The 21,246-nt window shown below is 44.9% G+C and overlaps 1 protein-coding gene across 1 annotated transcript; it reads right to left on the bottom strand.

The window, feature by feature from the left end:
* Positions 1 to 198: 198 nt before the first annotated feature.
* Positions 199 to 12,847, bottom strand: LOC120060191 (14-3-3 protein zeta-like). Its single transcript, XM_039009325.1, has 6 exons — positions 12,731 to 12,847; positions 11,596 to 12,032; positions 3,269 to 3,392; positions 2,522 to 2,685; positions 2,112 to 2,207; positions 199 to 1,891 (listed from the first exon to the last, which is right to left on the bottom strand). The coding sequence occupies exons 2-6, from the start codon at positions 11,887 to 11,889 to the stop codon at positions 1,808 to 1,810; spliced, it is 762 nt and encodes a 253-aa protein (XP_038865253.1). The 5' UTR covers positions 11,890 to 12,032; positions 12,731 to 12,847; the 3' UTR covers positions 199 to 1,807.
* Positions 12,848 to 21,246: the final 8,399 nt, after the last annotated feature.

A 21,246-nucleotide genomic window follows, 5' to 3' on the forward strand; every position in this document is an offset into this window, starting at 1 on the left:
GTCTTCACTCTTCTCAAAATGAATCAATCACGTGATATTTGCCCCCGCTCCCACCCACATGAACGCTGGTCCAGGGTTATATGTCTGGCCGTGTCAGCAAATCTTTTCTATACAATTTGATAAAGGGTTGAAAGCAGCACACATTAAAAAGAAACAGCGCAAGCCTAAATTCCCTTTAAGAAAGACCCTCTCTCGAGCTGGGTTTATAAAATTTCATTTTTATTCATGTTACATAGCTGATACATTGGGCATTTCCACGAGGCTTTTGGGAACTACAATCGATGATTAGCAAAAAAATAGTGGTCCAAATCTCTAATGACAATCACTGGACTAACCACACACCCTTGTTAATTAACATGTGCACAAACCTGCATTGAAAAGTACTAAATTGGACATTTGGACTTGGTGTGTATAGAGCATTGGTTCCCATTCCAGTGTACTATTAAATTACATGCATGTAGGAGTATTTCTTTTTGTTTTGGTCTTCAGAAAGCCCCCACCTCTTCTCTTCAACCAGACCTGCTTTATTGTGAATGTCATAACCAGGGGGGAGCGAGGAAAAACGTTGTCAGAACCAATGGAAATCACCTGGCTGCGATACTTGGTGCCAGCTCATTGACTGGCCCTCCCTGCAGCAAGGAACAATTACACTTGTTCACATTGGACGTCAGCAGCTGTACCATACAAGATAACCGTGTGGAGGACGTCAGCAGCTGTAACCATACAAGATAACCGTGTGGAGGACGTCAGCAGCTGTAACCATACAAGATAACCGTGTGGAGGACGTCAGCAGCTGTAACCATACAAGATAACCGTGTGGAGGACGTCAGCAGCTGTAACCATACAAGATAACCGTGTGGGGGACGTCAGCAGCTGTAACCATACAAGATAACCGTGTGGGGGACGTCAGCAGCTGTAACCATACAAGATAACCGTGTGGAGGACGTCAGCAGCTGTAACCATACAAGATAACCGTGTGGAGGACGTCAGCAGCTGTAACCATACAAGATAACCGTGTGGAGGACGTCAGCAGCTGTAACCATACAAGATAACCGTGTGGGGGACGTCAGCAGCTGTAACCATACAAGATAACCGTGTGGGGGACGTCAGCAGCTGTAACCATACAAGATAACCGTGTGGAGGACGTCAGCAGCTGTAACCATACAAGATAACCGTGTGGAGGACGTCAGCAGCTGTAACCATACAAGATAACCGTGTGGAGGACGTCAGCAGCTGTAACCATACAAGATAACCGTGTGGAGGACGTCAGCAGCTGTAACCATACAAGATAACCGTGTGGAGGACGTCAGCAGCTGTAACCATACAAGATAACCGTGTGGAGAAATAGAGAACAAGCCTATGGAGGGTGAGGGAACAATTCATCGAATTTGTTTAACAAACACCCCTGTTCTAACAACATCTTAACTCCCCTTGTGTTTTGATGGGACTAAGATTCTGTAGCTCAGCAAAAAGCCCTAGAATGTCTTATTTTTCCTCTAATTTGGACTAAAACATTGATAAAAAGAAGCTATTAACACTTTTCTAACAGGAGAAACTGCACATATGGAAGGTCAGGACAAACAAACCAAGGAATGGAGGTTTCATTCCCCCCCTCAATCAATATTTTTCTTTCTTTTATTTGCACAAAACCTGCAGTGTGAAAAGTCAAATTATTTTGGAATTTCCACATGCAGCTTTTGTTCAGTAATGGGTTTCATTGCTAAAAGACTTTAAGTGGAGCAATAAAGGAATGGAGATGTGTAAAAAGGTTCTTTTTTTTTTTTTTGGAGAGATGACCCTGTGAGTTTCAGTTCTCGTTCTCTCCAGCTTCGCCGGCTTCTCCAGCTTCTCCAGCCTCGCCTTCCTCAGGCGCGTTATCGGATGTCCATAACTGGAGAGAGACACATTGACGTTAAACACCTCTATACACCCACCATCTTAGTTTACTTCCTCTACTAACAACTCATTACCCACGCAGACAGTCTTCCTCCAACTATACATTATCATTATTGTAGAGTCTTGATTTTTAACAAAATTAAACTTGTAACAGTCTAAGCATTGTTTGACTAAAATGAGGAACATGGGGAGAGCAGAGAGGGAAGGGTACTAACTGTCAGGTTGTCTCTGAGCAGCTGCATGATGAGAGTGCTGTCTTTGTATGACTCCTCGTTCAGTTTGTCCAGCTCTGCAATGGCGTCATCAAATGCCTGGAGACACAAAAAGCACACACTTATTACACGGCAAGCTTAAATGAAGAATCGCTGTACAAAATCCAAGCTACCATCAAGTAAACCCCCTGCTTGTCCAGCACAGATATAAAGCCATGTACTTAAGATCTCCCATTGTAATAACTTTCCCAGAAGAAACATATTACTATCCACCCATTCACATACTTGATAGCAATTCAATCAAACACAACACTTAATATTTCCTTTCATTTGTTCTGACATGGAACAAGCAGATAACATCTGTAACAAAGTCCCCATACCTAAAGCAAACAGGGGAGAGGCACAGGACTGACCTGTTTGGCCAGTGAGCAGGCTTTCTCTGGAGAGTTGAGGATCTCATAGAAGAAGACTGAGAAGTTGAGGGCCAGGCCCAGGCGGATGGGATGCGTGGGGTCCATCTCCTTCTTGCTGATGTCAAACGCCTGCTGGTACGCCTCCTGAGAGTGCTCTATGGTTGCTGGGGGAGCAAAAAGATCAGAATGGACTTTATTGGAGGCAATGATACAGTATGGCACCCTACCTGCAATCAAGTGTAACAATGACAGAAGCCTGATAACCTCGTTAGCTAAATTCACTCTGTAGTGATTAAGATGCATGAGAGAGGACTTTGACAGCTAGTGGCTGCTAGGGTGAAGACTACAAATGCAGTATTGGACGATTCTGACTGGGGTACATTCTTAGCAATAAGCAACTCGCAGTCGAGCGGCACATTTATTTCCTTTTTCCTGGACCCATTTGAATTGCACATGCTAATAACAAGCTAAAATAGGGCATAGAGCTCTCTTTAGTGTGTCACACAATGGGTACAAGTGGGAGTCTCAGAGGCCAATAAAGTCAGTCAGTAAAACCTGCTTAGATGTCATTCCCCCCCAAAAAGTATTTTATTCTGTATATTTAAAAAATATATATATTTTTGTACCGATATCAATCTTGAGTATCACTTGGCTACGCTTAAAATGTAGGACTATTGCTTGAAAATAGCAACATGGCAAAAACCTTTGCCGCATTCAGTTCAAGGGCCCATTTCATTGCAATCTCACCTGTTTTGTCATTCCCAGAGGCAACTTCGGCAAGGTATCTATAGTAGTCGCCCTTCATCTTAAGATAGAAGACTTTGCTTTCAGCATTTGTGGAGTTCTCAATTAAATATTTATTCAGCAGTTCCTGTGGGAAGGAAACACAGATTCATAATTTGCTCACACTGCATAAACCTTCCATTTGACAGTCAATGTTTCCTTTCAAAGTTGTGTTTGTGTAATTGAAATACTGTTAACCCCATTTCAAAATCTTCTTTAGCCAGTCAGTAGGTTTGAAGAAAGGTTGCTTATGATTGGCTGAGACAACATCCACCCAAACATGACCATGCGAGTGGAGTTCATCATATCCAGAGTTCCTAACCAAAACCCTCCCACACCAGTGGTGGGCAGATAAGTGAAGTCACAAACAGCAACTAGCCTCAATCTTTCCATTACAACTGAGATGAAACCAACAACAACTGGATTAGCAGCAGCATTAGTGACTGTACTGGACCAAGGTGGTGTATCAATGAGGACCACAGGATTCAAAGTTAAATATAAACAATTATATAAAAATGTGGTTGAAAAATCCTGACCAGGCTAGTTGCGTCACGTGATCATGAACAAGCAGGTATATATAATGACAACATGTGATGTCCATGCAGCGATGTGCCCACACAAGGGCAGGCAGACATATGAGACTGCCGTGGTCACACCGAGTGGAGTGGACAGCCTGGACACCTCTACATCATTAATCAAGCCCGTTCTGTCCCCATCAAGAGCCTAGCTGTGCATATGGGCACGCAGCAGTGGGTCAAGTACAAGCAGGGGAGGGAGCCAGCATGTTGCACTGCGTCAAGTCATTCCAACTTGTCCACAATGAGGCCATCCCTACTACGGGTTCCAGACCATCTTTTGCCCTAGATTCATCCATGCTTCTTTCGTACCAACGTCCCTCACTGCTCTGTCTTAGTGGCACAGCGACTCTCAGAAGCAAAACCAACGGCTGAATGCACGTAGTAGTGTAAGCTGCATCTTCGATAGCACTCACAGGGTCTCCAAAGCACATGCACCAATATTTAAACCCCACAGCAGCAGAAACTCCACTATTACTGCAGACCAGTTCCTATGCAACGCAATAAATAGACTGAAGAGGGTACAGGTAAGACGGTAGGTGCCACACACACGCCATGTGGGATTCAATCCGATGCATGTTTCCTTCTGTAAGAGAAAACTATCAGCTCCTGACATTGAGTTCTGGAATGCTAAATCCCCAGTTAGCTAGGGTGAAGGAGCTTAACCATCCAGTGGCCAACTCATAAGGATCTAGAAGGGCCGGATTGCTGCCTGATTACAGCTTTACTGCTAATCTGTGTCAGTGAGACCAAGTGTTTAAGGTCACCGTAACTGGTTTCAAATACCAGATTAAACAAGTTCACCAAAGATGAGGCTGTCCACCCAGCCCAGCCACCACTTACTCCAACCACTCCCACCCGGCCCCCACTTACTCCAACCACTCCCACCCGGCCCAACTCCAACCACTCCCACTCGGCCTACTTACAGACAGATTAGTCGAGACGATACACGGCACGCTCAAATGTCAAGCATTCCTTCCCATACGTCGCCCTGGCTGCAAACGAGTGGAGGGGAAGCAGCTTGGATTTTCACAATGTGTTCAGTTTCTCTCAGACCACAGAGTAGTCTATTAAAAGGTACCAAACGGAAGGAAACGGGGATGAATTACCTGAACATGTCCAATAAGAAATGCTTGTTCTCGGTTTTCGTTGTAAAACGTTTTGCTACGGTGTGCCTTAATGGATAGGACCCAGGCAAGAGCACTGTTCTCCATAAAACCCAGTGCCCCATCTCCCCTGTGTGGTCATGATATAGGCATAGGCCTACCAAGAGCTGGTGGCGAAATTCTCCAGGGTTTGACTAATTGCATTATTGCACTCCTCAAACCAATGGATTGCAATTTGCGGCTGTGCTCTTCTGTTGGAGGTGAGTGTATCGTGAACATCCGGATAAGCATATTTGTGTGTGATTCTGTCAAGACTACTATGTGAATCTGGCTGGGTTTTCAATTATCTTCACGAAAATGTGGGCCATCGCCATGACAACCTAAATGGTTTGACTTTGAAAAATGTGTCTTGCCAAGGTTATATCCACAGGCGAAGAGACGACCAGCCTTGATGGTTTTGTAATTGGGCCCTGTTCGGTCTTACCTATGGCTGAAACTGGAGCGCTGAAAACAGCCTGCGCCATTCTCTGCACTATTCTCAGTCAACATTGCTTAATCAACAATAAGTAAACAGATTCTGACCACGATCGCCTGTAGTCGCATACAAACTACAGTTGCCAACAGATTGAGGCGGTTATTGGGGGCAACTATCGAATTGCGACTACTCAGTGCTAGTACTATAAAGTATGACTAGGCCAGGGGTTTCGTTAGGAAAATGTGGCACCGGACAATTGACCCTATGTCAATCTATCCCCCATTGTAGAAAGGTACCTATTCTATTGGTCAGCTTGTCGTTCTGTGCAAGAAAGAAACAGCCTATTCCAAACAGACTCTAGGACAATAGATCCCAAATGCATACAACCAGTACATCAAAATAACTTTAAAAACAATACTATTTACCAAGAGAGTTTCTATATTTTTCGTAGCTGTCCATTTACCACCACAAACCAATGCTGGCACTAAGACAGCACTCAACGAGAGGTGGTAGGCATGATCACCAATGATGACAGCCTATAGGGAGGTCGTCAGAGACCTGGCAGTGTGGTGCCAGGACAACAACCTCTCCCTCAACGTCAGCAAGACAAAAGAGCTGGAAACGGAGGGCCGAGCATGCCCCCATTCACGTCGACGGGGCTGTAGTGGAGCGAGTCGAGACCTTCAAGTTCCTCTGTGTCCCCACATCACTAAGGATCTATCATGGTCCACACACACCACCAGTCGTGAGGAGTGCACAACCACGCCTCTTTCCCTCAGGAGGCTGAAAAGATTTGGTATGGGCCCTCAGATCCTCTAAAAGTGAATACAGCTGAACCCCTTTTATGTAGTCAAGTTATCATTACTGTGTATCTATTAAAACATGTTTTACTTCATTATTTAACTATTGTCTTTCTCTCTCTCCATTGATGGGAAATTAGCATTTCACCATTTGTCCACACCTGTTGTTTTAGCATGTGACAAATAAAATGTTATTTGGATTTAAGAAAGTTGATTTGAAGCAAGACATGCCTCGTAATATGAAGTAAAAAGTTAAGGTTGCACACAATTAAGTACATGTTTTCAAAATGCATACTGCCTCCAGCTTACAATGCAAAGTGGTGTGACACACTGATGCCTGCCTACCGTTGCCTAAGCACTTGAATGCCGAATGGGAAGCGCACTTCAATTACCAGTTGAGAAATAGTATTTCTTAAATCGTGGCCTTAAACTGATTTTAAACCCAAGATTGCATTCAGAATTTTTTGCGCAATGATTGGGCATATAAAAGCACATTTCACTCCAGCAGCAACAGGAGTTGTGGCAGCAGCACTCGCTTGTCTGACAGATTTTACACTCAAACTAGGCTCTGTATCCGTCTGCTGTGAGGTAAATAAGAATCATAATGACTAACGAAAATATGCACAATCATTTTAATTTCACTAAATTATGCAAAGGTAACCTATAGACCGATAAGCATGACCGGTCTAATGCGTTTCCATCGATGAATAGACTAAAAAGTATTAATTTTGCAATGGGATTTATTTATTCTACCTCCCGATGCCAATTTATTGGCTTAACATTTATTCATTTTTGTCCAAAAGCCAGCGGCTTACGGAAAGCCTGGTTAGGGTTGGACGATATGGTTTAAAAGTCATATCACTATTATTTTAAACTTATGGGCAATTCACATATATAAATATACACATACAGTACCAGTCAAAAGTAGAAACATACCTACTCATTCAAGGGTTTTTATTTTTACTATTTTCTACATTGTACAATAGTGAAGACATCAAAGACGACATCAAAACTATGAAAGAACACACATGGAATCATCTAGTAACCAAAAGTGTTAGAAAATTTTCATTTGTGTATTTGACATTCTTCAAAGTAGCCACCCTTTGCCTTGATGACAGCTTTCACACCTTTGGCATTCTCTCAACCAGCTTCACCTGGAATGCTTTTCCAACAGTCTTGAAGGAGTTCCCACATATGCTGAGCACTTGTTGGCTGCTTTTCCTTCACTCTGCGGTATGTATGTATGTATGTATGTATGTATGTATGTATGTATGTATGTATGTATGTATGAATGAATACACTTTTTAAAATGTCCTCTAAATAACCTTTGTTATACAATTAAAGGTCAAATACACTGCATTTCAAACAGTCAGAAATAAATCAAATGAACTCATGCTCGTGAAATTATACCAAAGCTAAATATAAGCCTCCCACAACCATAAGACCCACTAATAAGGTAATTATTTTTGCAAAATAATTTAAGGTGCTTTTTTGCAATAATCACTGTCTTGGCTTTCAAGTTGGTCTATGAAAATGCCCTTGTTACAAATTGAACCAGAACCATGCATAATGCACATTCACTAATGACAAACTTCTTTAAGCAGGCGTTATAGAAAATTAACACAGGTCTCAAACAATTTCTCAAGCACAAGCCCACATGCTAGTGAGTATCCAGCTAATCTTGACAGGAATCTTTATATAGTTCAAGTTGAGCAAACATGGATCTATTAGCCAGCTAACAAGGAAGAAAAGTTGAAATGTTATGAACACACCCTTCTGTCCGTCTTCAACTGTTTGAACAGCACGCTAGCCTGTCCACATGTTGAAATCAAGTGGCCTACCTTATTTCTCAGAATGAGAAAGAGTTGCCAATTCCTTCTATAAATTGTATTTTATGCTTATTGTACATTTATAAAAACTCACACTAGACAGCTAGTATAACGCCGCGTGACAAACTGAGTATTCATTTTCCAGAATCAATGTTTATTGATACTCCCGTGTTGGTAGTGTCTGCTCTGCTCTCAATGTGAGCAGTTGAGCCATAAAAAGGGTATTGTTAGAAAAGGTAACTTCTCTATTAGAGATAATAAAAGATAGTAAAATAATGTCTCTGATTCTGTTGGACCAAACCTCAAATGCAAATAGCGAGTTTGAAACTGCTTGTCAGAGGAAGAAGTGATCTCTCATCTTTGTTGTGTGAGTGGCAGGGGCTTGGTGGTGTGTGTAAACAGAGAGGAAGAGGTGAAGCCCAATGCATTTCTATTGGCTTATTTTGGACCTAAGCTTGTCGCCTGCCTTCCCGCCTTTGGGACAAATTCTATTTGGATTTTTTTATTTTATTTTTTAGAGCCGAGACATGTGCATCTCGTCATTATAAACAGATCTCAGATCTCATGGGAAGGTGCACACAGCACCAAAGGAGATGAGACCAAAATGACAACCAATTTGTTTTTTTATAGAATAACATTTCTGCAATCTAGGCATTTGGAATATTGCACAAAAAATAATTTGAATTAATTTGATATATCACCCAGCCCTAACCCTGGTCTAGGCCAACACAGTGCAAGCAGACAGAGTGGGTAAGGCCACAGCAGAGGGCAGCACAGTGTCTGCATGGCTGTGGGCAGCAGAGCAGAGCGGTTCCACCGTGTCCCTGTCCGGTCTGGCATGATGTCACCTTAGTGGAAAGTGAGTATCATGTTATCCAGTCCTGTCTCTGCCACCAGGCTCACTTCAGCGCAGTGCAGACCAAGCCTGTCAGCTGAAAGTAGACATAGGACTCCCATCCCATAGTGGTTACTTGCATCAGTAGCCAGCCGCTGAGCAGAGGAAACAAGTTGGGGCAAGCGGCATGAAACACCTTCTAGGCTGACTCCACCACGCCCTCAGTCAACATTGGCAAGCGGCTGAGTCAGTCTAGAAGGGTGTGTTTCACACACACACACACACACACACACAGACAGTGACGTGTGCAAAGAAGTGGGGTAGCTGTAAGGTGGGGTCTGAAAGTGTGGCCATCTGTACAGTTTACAACATGACTCATACAGGAAAGGAGAGGGCAGTAAATCAACCTGAAGTAAACCAACCATATCCTACAGTTATCTGCTTATCAATTATGCCTAGCTACATACGTAGGATTATCCATTGTTTGCTTGCTCCCATGTATAGAGAACCACTATGCATATATGCCACCCAATCTCTGTTGGTGTCCATTCAGATTGGTCAAAGTAAATGACATCAACCCAATTAGAATGGCAGCGGCAATGGAATGCGGTTTCATAGTTTTGAATATCTCCCTGGCTAGACGTTCTAACAGACAATGGATCCTTCGTCACTCTGCTGCCTTCATAAACTTTTTTAAATTTTTAATAAGTATAGACGTATGACCTTTCATTGTCGTAGCCATAACCTCTAATATGTATAGATAACTGCTGGATTGTGCTCCAGTGTGCTTACAAATGCTGCCCACCTCCCCAAACCACCTCATCCCAGACCTTGTGTCTAAGGTCAGAGGCTCAGGGAAATGCTCAACCTCCCAGCTAAGCCGCCACAGAGATCCTCACTTAATCCACCATCAACACCAGATAGAAATAACGGACAGAGCTATTCACTTGTAAAGCCTTGGATTTAACTGAAAACAATTGTCCCAAAGGAAACAATAACAGATGTAGAAAGTTGTTAGTAGAAAGTCCAGTCAATGAAAGTCAAGTAATTTGACTGAAAGCCAATTAAAAATATATTTTCCTGCATGTTTCATGTTTAATCAACCACAGAGCGCCATAGCAATTTGGAGCATCAAATGGGTAACTAGCTAGGTTAGTGGGGTTGAGAGACGTAGCCTTTTGAGCAAACTGGCTATGAACTTCTTCACTTGGCTAGCTTCATTACAACTCATGTGTCAGATGAGACCGATTATGAAAAAAGGAGGACACACTCCTCGTTTCAGGCCTGTAACAGCATGGCTCTCGAACAGCCACCACTGGTGCTCTGCCAGAGCCTACCTCTCTGATTCTGACACACCTTGCTTTGCAGACACTGGATTGTGACCTTTGTCAGTATGCTCCGTCACGTGGTTAAATCCCATTGTGACAGAATCCCAACAGGAAGGAACCGGGGTAATGGGGTGAAAATACAATACTTCCTTCTCATCACGAGGCCAGGGGAGATCCCCTTTTTAGACCGGAGGAACTCATTGAGGTAACCTGATATGATATTTGACCCATATTGCATTGAAACAATCTAATGTTAGTCTCTATTTTACAGTAATAGAAAAGGGATGTGTGGTGTGCTAAATGTTTCAAAATAAATTAATGGTTGGAACTTGGAAGCACTCACTGCTGATAATGAGACCAGAGTTGGGGTCACTTCCATTCAGGAATTAAAAAGTCCAAAGAAAAACAATTGCCTACATGTGCAATTCTACCTGAATTGAGAGATTTAAACCCAATCATGGTAGACTGGTCAAAAATGAGAGGAAAAAGTTGAATAGCTATGCTTTTGTGAAGAAATGGACATCTTTCATCATACAGAATGTATTGTTCACTGTTCAGAGAAGGCATTGCTCTTAATTTAAAAAGACTCCCTTTTCTAAAGGCACATTTATCCAGACATCATAGAGACAAGATTCCTGTAGCACTAGGGCTGGGTGAATTACTGATGCCTCGTGCTTTGCACTGATGCACTCAAATATGCCCCTGGAGGAGCATGAGGTGTGCAGTCGGAAGACCAACAACAAAACACTTCCCAGACCTAGAGAGACATGACTAATCAACTCCCTACAATATGGACTAGAATTACTGAAATTGTATTTCAAATTAGCTATATGTTTGTTGTCCATGTAATTACTTTTCATCCAAATAAATTGCCCCATATAATGATACAATACAAATCTGACCAATTGTCTGACCAGTGACCACACTTTCCCAGTAGCAAGCTGTGAGAGGCAGTGAGAGGGAGAAAAAGGTGTATTCAATATCCCGGGTCAGGGTTTCAAACGTTTTTTTTACCAGATAAGTTGACTGAGACATTTCCATTTACAGCAACAACCTGGGGAATAGTTACAGGGGTGGGGGGAAGAGCCAATTGGAAGCTGGGGATGTTTAGATGGCCATGATGGTATGAGGGTCAGATTGGGAATTTAGCCAGAACACCGAGGTTAACACCCTTACTTATTATTTGAATCAGCTGTATAGTGCTTGGGCAAAAAACAAACATGCACCCTGGGGGGCAGCACCGAGTGTGGGAAACCATGTCTTAGGCTACCATACATTAAAACCCACGCCCATTTTATACAGTCAACATTTCCATTCAAATGATTTCTACTAGTACTACATACCAGTACGTCGTTGCAGATATCTCTCAGCTCGCCCTCCACCTTCTCCCGGTATTCGTTGACCATTGCGAGCTTCTTGTCGCTTCCCTCCGTCTTCTGTCCGATGCTGGAGATCACCCTCCATGCCGACCGCCGTGCTCCGACCACGTTCTTGTATGCGACAGATAGCAGGTTCCTCTCCTCGTTTGACAGCTCGCCCCCCTGTTCCGTTACCTCCTTCATCGAGGCGGCCATGTCATCGTAGCGCTCGGCTTGCTCCGCCAACTTGGCCTTCTGAATAAGCTCCGCTTTATCCATAGTTTTTTATTCTTTAGTGTGTAACCTTAGCTTGATACGTCACGGAAGGGTTAAAAACAATAGGAGTCCAGGAATGCAAGAGGGACTTGAAGATGGCGCTAAACGATAGAGTAGCGGATGCTGCGTAGTATTCCACCAAAAACCTGCAAATGTAAAACAGAAGGTTTATGTCAGTCACTAAGTCATTTTATTATAGAAGACAGAATGTGACCAGAATGTACTGTACCTAGAACCAACATATTATACACTACAGCTTTTAGAAAATAACCAGATACAGTAGTAATCCATCTCGCAGAGGTTACACGCGCTGGCAACATACAGATGGTGTGTGCGCGTCCTGCGTGCGTTGACGTGGTATCTGTCAAAATCGATGGGTCGCTAACTAGTGAAAACGTAACCAGCTAACGCAGAAAGACTCGATGTACTTAGCGTTCTAGTTATCTATAAACTAACCAGTGGTCAGGGTTGCTGACTAACGTTAGTCTTACACTAGAGATAATCAGTTAACAAGCTAACTTACATCCCTGTTAGGTGGACATTTATTTACCACAAAAACGATGCATCGGTCTTGCTACGGCCAAACAAGTCAGCGGGGCATATTAGCCAACAACTAGCCATATAATTAACGTTAGTTAACCACCTACGGTAACGTTAGCACACATATTTAACGTTAGTGTAGCTAAAAGCTACTGTAGCTAGCTACTAGCGTTGGGCCACTCCTTTCATTGAGAATGGATTGCTACAAAATAACATTACCATGCCATAAGCTTGACTACAACAGAACAATAATTTACAAATAGCAAACTAAAAATATTTTGAACTGATTTCTGAATATTCTAACCTTCTAAGGTCCCGATTTGTTCCTCCGAATTGATCCGCTGTGAGATTGGTATGAAGCAGAGCGAAAAACAGCAGCCGTGAAATTCAACCAGACATGCTAGATGGAGCGGGTCTATGTGAGAATGATTCTCCAATCACAAATAGACTTTGCTTCCTGTCAACAATGATTGCTAGTAATATTAGCCAGTAGCTATTTTGCGCGGGGAAAGGGGGAGGGAGTTCAGAAATGGGTTCGACTGGCGTGTAGGCTGCGGCTGGGGCCACGGGGTTTCCTCCAATTAGAGCAAGGGAGAAGACGTCACCATTGCCATGGTTATCCTCCATTCCTACCCGCTTTCACAAGTTCTAGCAGCATCAGGGAGGCCCGAGGCGGGCGTGGCACCCACTCATTATAGTGACCGAGATATTCCTATTTTCTCCTCTTGATACCCCTTTCCTTTTCCTAAACTTTGCTATTGTGGGTGATCAGCCATCCAACCTTGACCAGATGACCTCTGCTTAGTGCTCACTTTAAGAATATTTTCACTACACAGAACACATTATCCTGGTGATAGGGCACACAGACAGCATATAGCCAGTTTTATTAAATTCTTTGTTACATAGGCCAGAGTATATCAAATATTAATTTGCCTTTAACAATAATGTTTGTACCATGTTTTGTGCTGCTACCATGTTGTGTTGCCACCATGTTGTTGTCATGTTGTGTTGCTGCATTGCTATGTTGTTGTCTTAGGTCTATCTTTATGTAGTGTTGTGTTGTCTCGCTTGTTGTGATGTGTGTTTTGTCCTATATTTATATATATCTTTTTATTTTATTTGTAATCCCCTGTCCCCGCAGGAGGCCATTTGCCTTTTGGTAGGCCGTCATTGTAAATAAGAATTTGTTCTTAACTGACTTGCCTAGTTAAATAAAGGTTAAATAAAAATAAATAAAATTAACTCCATATTTCATTTCACCCATGGGGAAATGTCCCTGAATCTTGATGGTGATAATTTGTATTCCTTGGATGATCAACTGGCTGGGTCCTCGGCAACCCTTGTGTTCGTGTTGTATCCCAGCTATGACACATTGTAGCCCCTAGGTGAAAAGAAGACATCTGCATCATAATTTGCGGTGATTGCGTAATACTATGTGGCTTGGTTTGTAAAAATAGCATCACAATTGCAAAAGAGGTCTGCCGATGGGCAAGCAGGGCTCAGCGCCCTAACTCCCTCTTATCTCTGGGGTCACATCTCTAGGTCACATGGGAGATCCACCTGTCTCCTCAAGTCCTACATCTAGATGCATTCTGATAGCAGATGTCCACAGCTGGATATGCTATTGATAAATATTTCACCCGAGACCAGCTGAACAGGGGGTGTAATCGGGAGAATCCTTTTTCAAATTCAGACCTCATCCTGTGATTTATATTGATCGTATGTTCTTTCCGCGAGGTCGGAGATCAACTGATATTCTCTCTATCTAAAGCTTATCTTCAAAACTAATTCCCTCGCTGTGTACTCAGAAATATAATCAGAATTAGTTTTCCATTGCGACTACTTTCAGCAGCCATTGTGTTTGTCTCCGTTGAGTCTGTCTGCCCTGTGGTTTTATTGTCAGATAATTGGCAGGATGCATTAGCTGGACTGAAAGGCTCACAGTCTCTCAGGAGGGTACTGAATGCTCTCACACAGCGTCATGGGAACAGCTCTACAGTGGAAAAGAAAGCATCAAAGCCATGTCCGTTCATCATAAAACCTGTGAATTTGTTGACTTTAAAGGGGCAGTGCAGTCAGAGCTAATATTCTCTCTATCTTACAAGCAAAAATTTAACCATGAAGCACCAGTGACTCAGTCAATAAAAAAGTGGTCAGATGAAGCAGATGCTAAGCTACAGGACTGTTTTGCTAGCACAGACTGGAACATGTTCCGGGATTCTTCCTATGACATTGAGGAGTACACCACATCAGTCATTGGCTTCATCAAAAAGTGAAATCGATGACGTCGTCCCCACAGTGACGATACATACATAACCCATACAGAAGCCATGGATTACAGGCAACATCCGCACTGAGCTAAAGGCTAGAGCTGCCGCTTTCAAGGAGCGGGACTACAGGACCAAGATCGAATCGTACTACACCGGCTCCAACGCTTGTCGGATGTGGCAGGGCTTGCAAACCATTACAGACTACAAAGGGAATCACAGCCGAGAGCTGTCCAGTGACACGAGCCTACCAGACGAGCTAAACTACTTCTATGCTCGCTTCGAGGCAAATAACACTGAAACGTGCATGAGCACAGCAGCTGTTCCGGACAACTGTGTGATCACGCTCTCCGCAGCCAATGTGAGTAAGACCTTTAAAATGGTCAACATTCACAAGGCCGCAGGGCCAGACGGATTACCAGGATGTGTACTGTGAGGATGCGCTGACCAACTGTCTTCACTGACATTTTCAACCTCACCCTGTCCGAGTTTGTAATACCAACATGTTTTAAGCAGACCACCATAGTCCCTGTGCACAAGAACACTAAGGTAACCTGCCTAAATGACTACCAACCCATAGCACTCACGTCTGTAGCCATGAAGTGCTTTGAAAGGCTGGTCATGGCTCACATCAACACCATTATCCCAGAAACCCTAGACCCACTCAAATTTGCATATCACCCTAACAGATCCATTTGCAATCCACACTGCCCTTTCACACCTGGACAAAAGGAACACCTATGTGAGAATGCTATTCATTGACTACAGCTCAGTGTTCAACACCATAGTGCCCTCAAAGCTCATCAATAAGCTAAGGACCCTGGGACTAAACACCTCCCTCTGCAACTGGATCCTGGACTTCCTGACGGGCCGCCCCCAGGTGGTAAGGGTAGGTAACAACACTTCCGCCACGCTGATCCTCAACACAGGGGCCCCTCAGGGGTGAATGCTCAGTCCCCTCCTGTACTCCCTGTTCACTCATGACTGCACGGCCAGGCACAACTACAACGCCATCATTAAGTTTGCTGATGACACAACAGTGGTAGGCCTGATCACCGACAATGACGAGACAGTCTACAGGGAGGCGGCCAGACCTGGCCGTGTGGTGCCAGGACAACAACCTCTCCCTCAACATGATCAAGACAAAGGAGATGATTGTGGACTACAGGAAAAGGAGTACCGAGCATGCCCCCATTCTCATCAACGGGGCTGTAGCTGAGCAGGTTGAGAGCTTCAAGTTCCTTGGTGTCCAAATCACCAACAAACGAACATGGACCAAGCACACCAAGACAGTCGTGAAGAGGGCACGACAAAACCTACTCCCTCTAAGGAGACTGAAAAGATTTGGCATGGGTCCTCAGATCCTCAAAAGGTTCTACAGCTGGACAATCAAGAATATCCTGACTGGTTGCATCACTGCCTGGTATGGCAACTGCTCGGCCTCCGACCGCACGGCAAGCGGTACCGGAGCACCAAGTCTCAGTCCAAGTGGCTTTTAAACAGCTTCTACCCCCAAGCCATAAGACTCCTGAAAATCTAATCAAATAGCTACCTGTTTTACACAGCGGCTACTCTCTGTTATTATCTATGCATAGTCACTTTAATAACTCTACCTACATGTACATATTACCTCAATTACCTCGACTAACCGGTGCCCCCGCACATTGACTCTGTACCGGTACCCCCTGTATATAGTCTCGCTATTGTTATTTTACTGCTGCTCTTTAACTACTTGTTACTTTTATTTCTTATTCTTATTTGTATTTTTTAAACTGCATTGTTGGTTAGGGTCTTGTAAGTAAGCATTTCACTGTAAGGTCTACACCTGTTGAATTCGGCGCATGTGACTAATCAAATTTGATTTAATGAAGCTATTTCCACACTATGTGTCACGCCCTGACCTTAGTTAGCTATGTTTTCTTTATTATTTTGGTTAGGTCAGGGTGTGACGAGGGTGGGTATGCTTGTTTTGTATTGTCTAGGGTTTTTTGTATGTCTAGGGGTGTTGGTAAGTCTAGGCATATGTATGTCTATGGTGGTCTGAATTGGTTCCCAATCAGAGGCAGCTGTTTATCGTTGTCTCTGATTGGGGATCATATTTAGGTTGCCATTCCCTTCTGGTTTTGTGGGTTCTTGTCTATGTGTAGTTGCCTGTTCAGCACTCTTTGTATAGCGTCACGGTTCGCGGTGTTATTTTGTTAGTTTTGTTCAGTGTTCATTCTTAGATTAAAGAAGAATGTATGCATACCACGCTGCACCTTGGTCTTCTCCTTTTGACGGCCGTGACACTATGAGGTCGAAATAACACTCTGAAATTGTGAAAATTATGATAATGCCCTTTTAGTGTGAGAGTTTGTGGAAAAAAATGACTGGAATTTTAGACTGTTCAGGTGGGATGGAGTTTTTGACCCACAGCATGACATTTGATTATTCTGACCAATGACCAGTCATTTTTTATTTGCATCTGTATTCTCCAACTTTGAAGGGGTAAGCAGGGTAGACTTTAGAGTCTAGACAATCCGATCCGTCAATCATTGCTGTGTATGTAAGTATATTTAAATTTGTGTCAAAATGCCCACACAATCAGACTGAGCATTTTATTGGCAAAATGAGGCTCAGGGAAATAAATGAAATTATTTTACTGAAATTAACACACACAGTGATTTGACATACAGCAATGATTTAAAAATACAATTAAAAATACTGCATGGGGGCTTTAAAGTACACTACTGTGATTTTGTTAGACTGAGACAAGTCTTAGATAGATGTTGAAAGTTTTCTGTGTGTCAGTTCTTTCATCATGCTCTACTCAGTCCTGACACTTTCGTTGTGATGGATCCTGCAGCAGTCCCTAGGAATTCAGCAGGTTTGGATGTGCTTGATTGTTAGAGGGAGAATGGTCTATAGGCTATGCATCAGGGTGATTTTTTTTTTTTACAGTGGCCTCACATTTTTACAGTGACCTCACATACGGATAAGTCTAATAAATATATATAAAGGTCTGTAATGTCCCCTCACAAGCCCTGTAACTCTAGAACCCCAATGGCTATGACTGAACAAACAAGGAAGGATAGTTATGGTATACCTTAATCTCTTTTTGCCTTGAATCTTGACTCATTTTCCTGTAGATTTGTCTTCGCTTCAAGGGGGTTAATCTATCCACTGAATGCAGACTTATTCACAACCTATGTGATATTGCAGAGATATGACAGATTTGAGGATGAGTTCATAGACAGTGTAAGGATTACACTTGAATTTGGGCATTTCTGCCTTTCTGGCCCATTTGAACAAATGGTTATCAAACACCTTTACATTCCACTCTGTGAGGAAGCTACCCAAAGGCCATTGAGGGAATAAATAGGAATCAGAGAAGCAGCAGCAATGGTTTCTAAAAGCTTATTGGCTTAAGCACAAAAACCAGCTTTTTGTGAGGCACAAGGTATGATGGTCAACGGACAATATTCATCTTCAATTTCCCCTTCTTGCATACATTTCCCCTATCCACCCTCAGCACTTAGTGTGACTGCCACCCCGTCTCACCTCCAGTATGTAAAGTAGATCCCAGGCTGCTCAGTAAGTGAACAGGCATGTGTAGGCTTACGTAACTCAGAGTCCCTGGGTCTTGTTTGTCTCTACAGAAACCTACCTGCCCTGCAACAGTTCTACTGACTCTCATTCATTACCAGGCCTGCACAGATAGACGGGACGGATATGAATCTAATAAATGGCTAGGCTTGATTGGACCCTGAAAGTGCTGAGTCATAAATGTCCAAGGTAACTTCCATTATTTAGGCCGCTAGAAGCAGTCAGCCTAATAGGGTCTTAGTCATGGCAACCAGTCTCCAATGGCCTGTCCAAAGTGACAGAGAGAGATGGAGGGAGGCAGAAAGAGAGAGAGAGCTCTACGATGCCAGGAATATTAAGAGCATCTTTTCAAAAAATCCCGATCTTTGGTTTAAGAAGGCGCCGTACTGGATGGCCGTCGTTTTGCCAGCTCTGACCCAATTTTGCTATTTTGTGATTCTTTTGCCATTTATTTTTACTATATTTTCACTAAATGTATCCGCTATAATATCTTATAACCGACAAGAACTTTTGAACATCAGATCAGCAGTTACTTACCCCAATTTCGGCTTCAACATTGACTTTTACTCAACTGGCCTGGGCTCTTTATGGTATTGGAACTAACCCTGTATATAGCTTCTTGCTTTCTTGTGTTCTTCTTATTTCTTATTTTTATTTCTCATGTAACGTCCTGACCAGAGTTCTTATGTGTTTTGCTTGTTTAGTGTTGGTCAGGACGTGACCTGGGTGGGAATTCTATGTTGTGTGTCTAGTTCGTCTGTTTCTGTGTTCAGCCTAATATGGTTCTCAATCAGAGACAGCTGTCAATCGTTGTCCCTGATTGAGAATCATATATAGGTGGCTTGTTTTGTGTTGGGGATTGTGGGTGGTTGTTTCCTGTGTCAGTGTTTGTGCCACACAGGACTGTGATGGTTAGTTTGTTTGTTATTTTGTATCGTGTCTATGTCTACGTTAGTAGCTTGTGTATTGCACTTTCGTTTGTAGCTTCACGGTCGTTTGTTGTTTTGTATTAGTTTGTCAGTATCTTGTCTGTGTTTATTAAATTCATGGAAAATTACCACGCTGCACATTGGTCCTCCGATCCTTCTCTCCTCTCCTCGTCCGAGGAGGAGGAAGAGCTAGACTGCCGTTACAGAACCACCCACCTAACTCGGACCAAGCAGCGTGAGTACGAGCAGCAGCAGCCCACTACACAGGAATCCTGGACATGGGAGGAAATTCTGGAGGGTAAAGGACACTGGGCTCACATTGGAGAATATCGCCGCTCTCGGGAAGAGATGGAGGCAGCTAAAGCCCAGGAGCGGTGGTATGAGGAGGCAGCACGTAAGCGAGGCTGGAAACCCGAGAGGAAATCCCAAAAATTTCTTGGGGGGGGGGGATAAAGGGTAGTGTGGCGAAGTCAGGTAGGAGACCTGCGCCCACTTCCCATGCTTACCGTGGAGAGCGGGAGTACGGGCAGACACCGTGTTATGCGGAAGAGCGCACGGTGTCTCCTGTACGTGTGCATAGCCCGGTGCGGGTTATTCCACCTCCCCGCACTGGGCGGGCTAGATTGAGCATTGAGCCAAGTGCCATGAAGCCGGCTCAACATATCTGGCCTCCAGTACGTCTCCTCGGGCCGGTGTACATGGCACCAGCCTTACGTATGGTGTCCCCGGTTCGCCAACACAGCCCAGTGCGGGTTATTCCACCTCCCCGCACTGGACGGGCTACGGGGAGCATTCAACCAGGTAAGGTTGGGCAGGCTCGGTGCTCAAGGGAGCCAGTACGCCTGCACGGTCCGGTATATCCGGCGCCACTTTCCCGCCCCAGCCCAGTACCACCAGTGCCTACACCACGCACCAGGCTTCTAGTGCGTCTCCAGAGCCCTGTTCCTCCTCCACGCACTCTCCCTGTGGTGCGTGTCTCCAGCCCAGTGCCTCCAGTTCCGGCACCACGCATCAAGCCTCCTGTGCGTCTCCAGAGCCCTGTACGCACTGTTCCTTCTCCCCGCACTCGCCCTGAGGTGCGTGCCCTCAGTCCGGTACCACCAGTTCCGGCACCACGCACCAGGCCTATAGTGCGCTTTGAGAAACCAGTGTGCCCTGTTCCTGCTCCCCGCACTAGCCTTGAGGTGCATGTCTCCAGTCCGGTACCACCAGTTCCGGCACCACGCACCAGGCCTACTGTGCGCCTCAGCAGGTCAGAGTCGGCCATCTGCCCAACGCCGCCTGCACTGCTCGTCTGCTCAACGCCGCCTGCACTGCTCGTCTGCCCAGCGCCGTCTGAGCCATCTGTCTGCCCAGCGCCGTCTGAGCCATCTGTCTGCCCAGCGCCGTCTGAGCCATCTGTCTGCCCAGCGCCGTCTGAGCCATCTGTCTGCCCAGCGCCGTCTGAGCCATCTGTCTGCCCAGCGCCGTCTGAGCCATCCGTCTGTCAGGAGCCGCCAGAGCCGCCAGCCAGTCAGGAGCCGCCAGAGCCGCCAGCCAGTCAGGCGCCGCCAGAGCCGCCAGCCAGTCAGGCGCCGCCAGAGCCGCCAGCCAGTCAGGCGCCGCCAGAGCCGCCAGCCAGTCAGGAGCCGCCAGAGCCGCCAGCCAGTCAGGAGCCGCCAGAGCCGCCAGCCAGTCAGGAGCCGCCAGAGCCGCCAGCCAGTCAGGAGCCGCCAGAGCCGCCAGCCAGTCAGGAGCCGCCAGAGCCGCCAGCCAGTCAGGAGCCGCCAGAGCCGCCAGCCAGTCAGGAGCTGCCAGAGCTGCCCTCCAGTCATGAGCTGCCCTCCAGTCATGAGCTGCCCTTCAGTCATGAGCTGCCCTACAGTCATGAGCTGCCCTACAGTCATGAGCTGCCTTCCAGTCATGAGCTGCCTTCCAGTCATGAGCTGCCTTCCAGTCATGAGCTGCCTTCCAGTCATGAGCTGCCTTCCAGTCATGAGCTGCCCTACAGTCATGAGCTGCCCTCCAGTCATGAGCTGCCCTCCAGTCATGAGCTGCCC

The sequence above is a fragment of the Salvelinus namaycush genome, chromosome 15 (assembly GCF_016432855.1).
Source record: "Salvelinus namaycush isolate Seneca chromosome 15, SaNama_1.0, whole genome shotgun sequence".
Classification (NCBI taxonomy): Eukaryota; Metazoa; Chordata; class Actinopteri; order Salmoniformes; family Salmonidae; genus Salvelinus; species Salvelinus namaycush.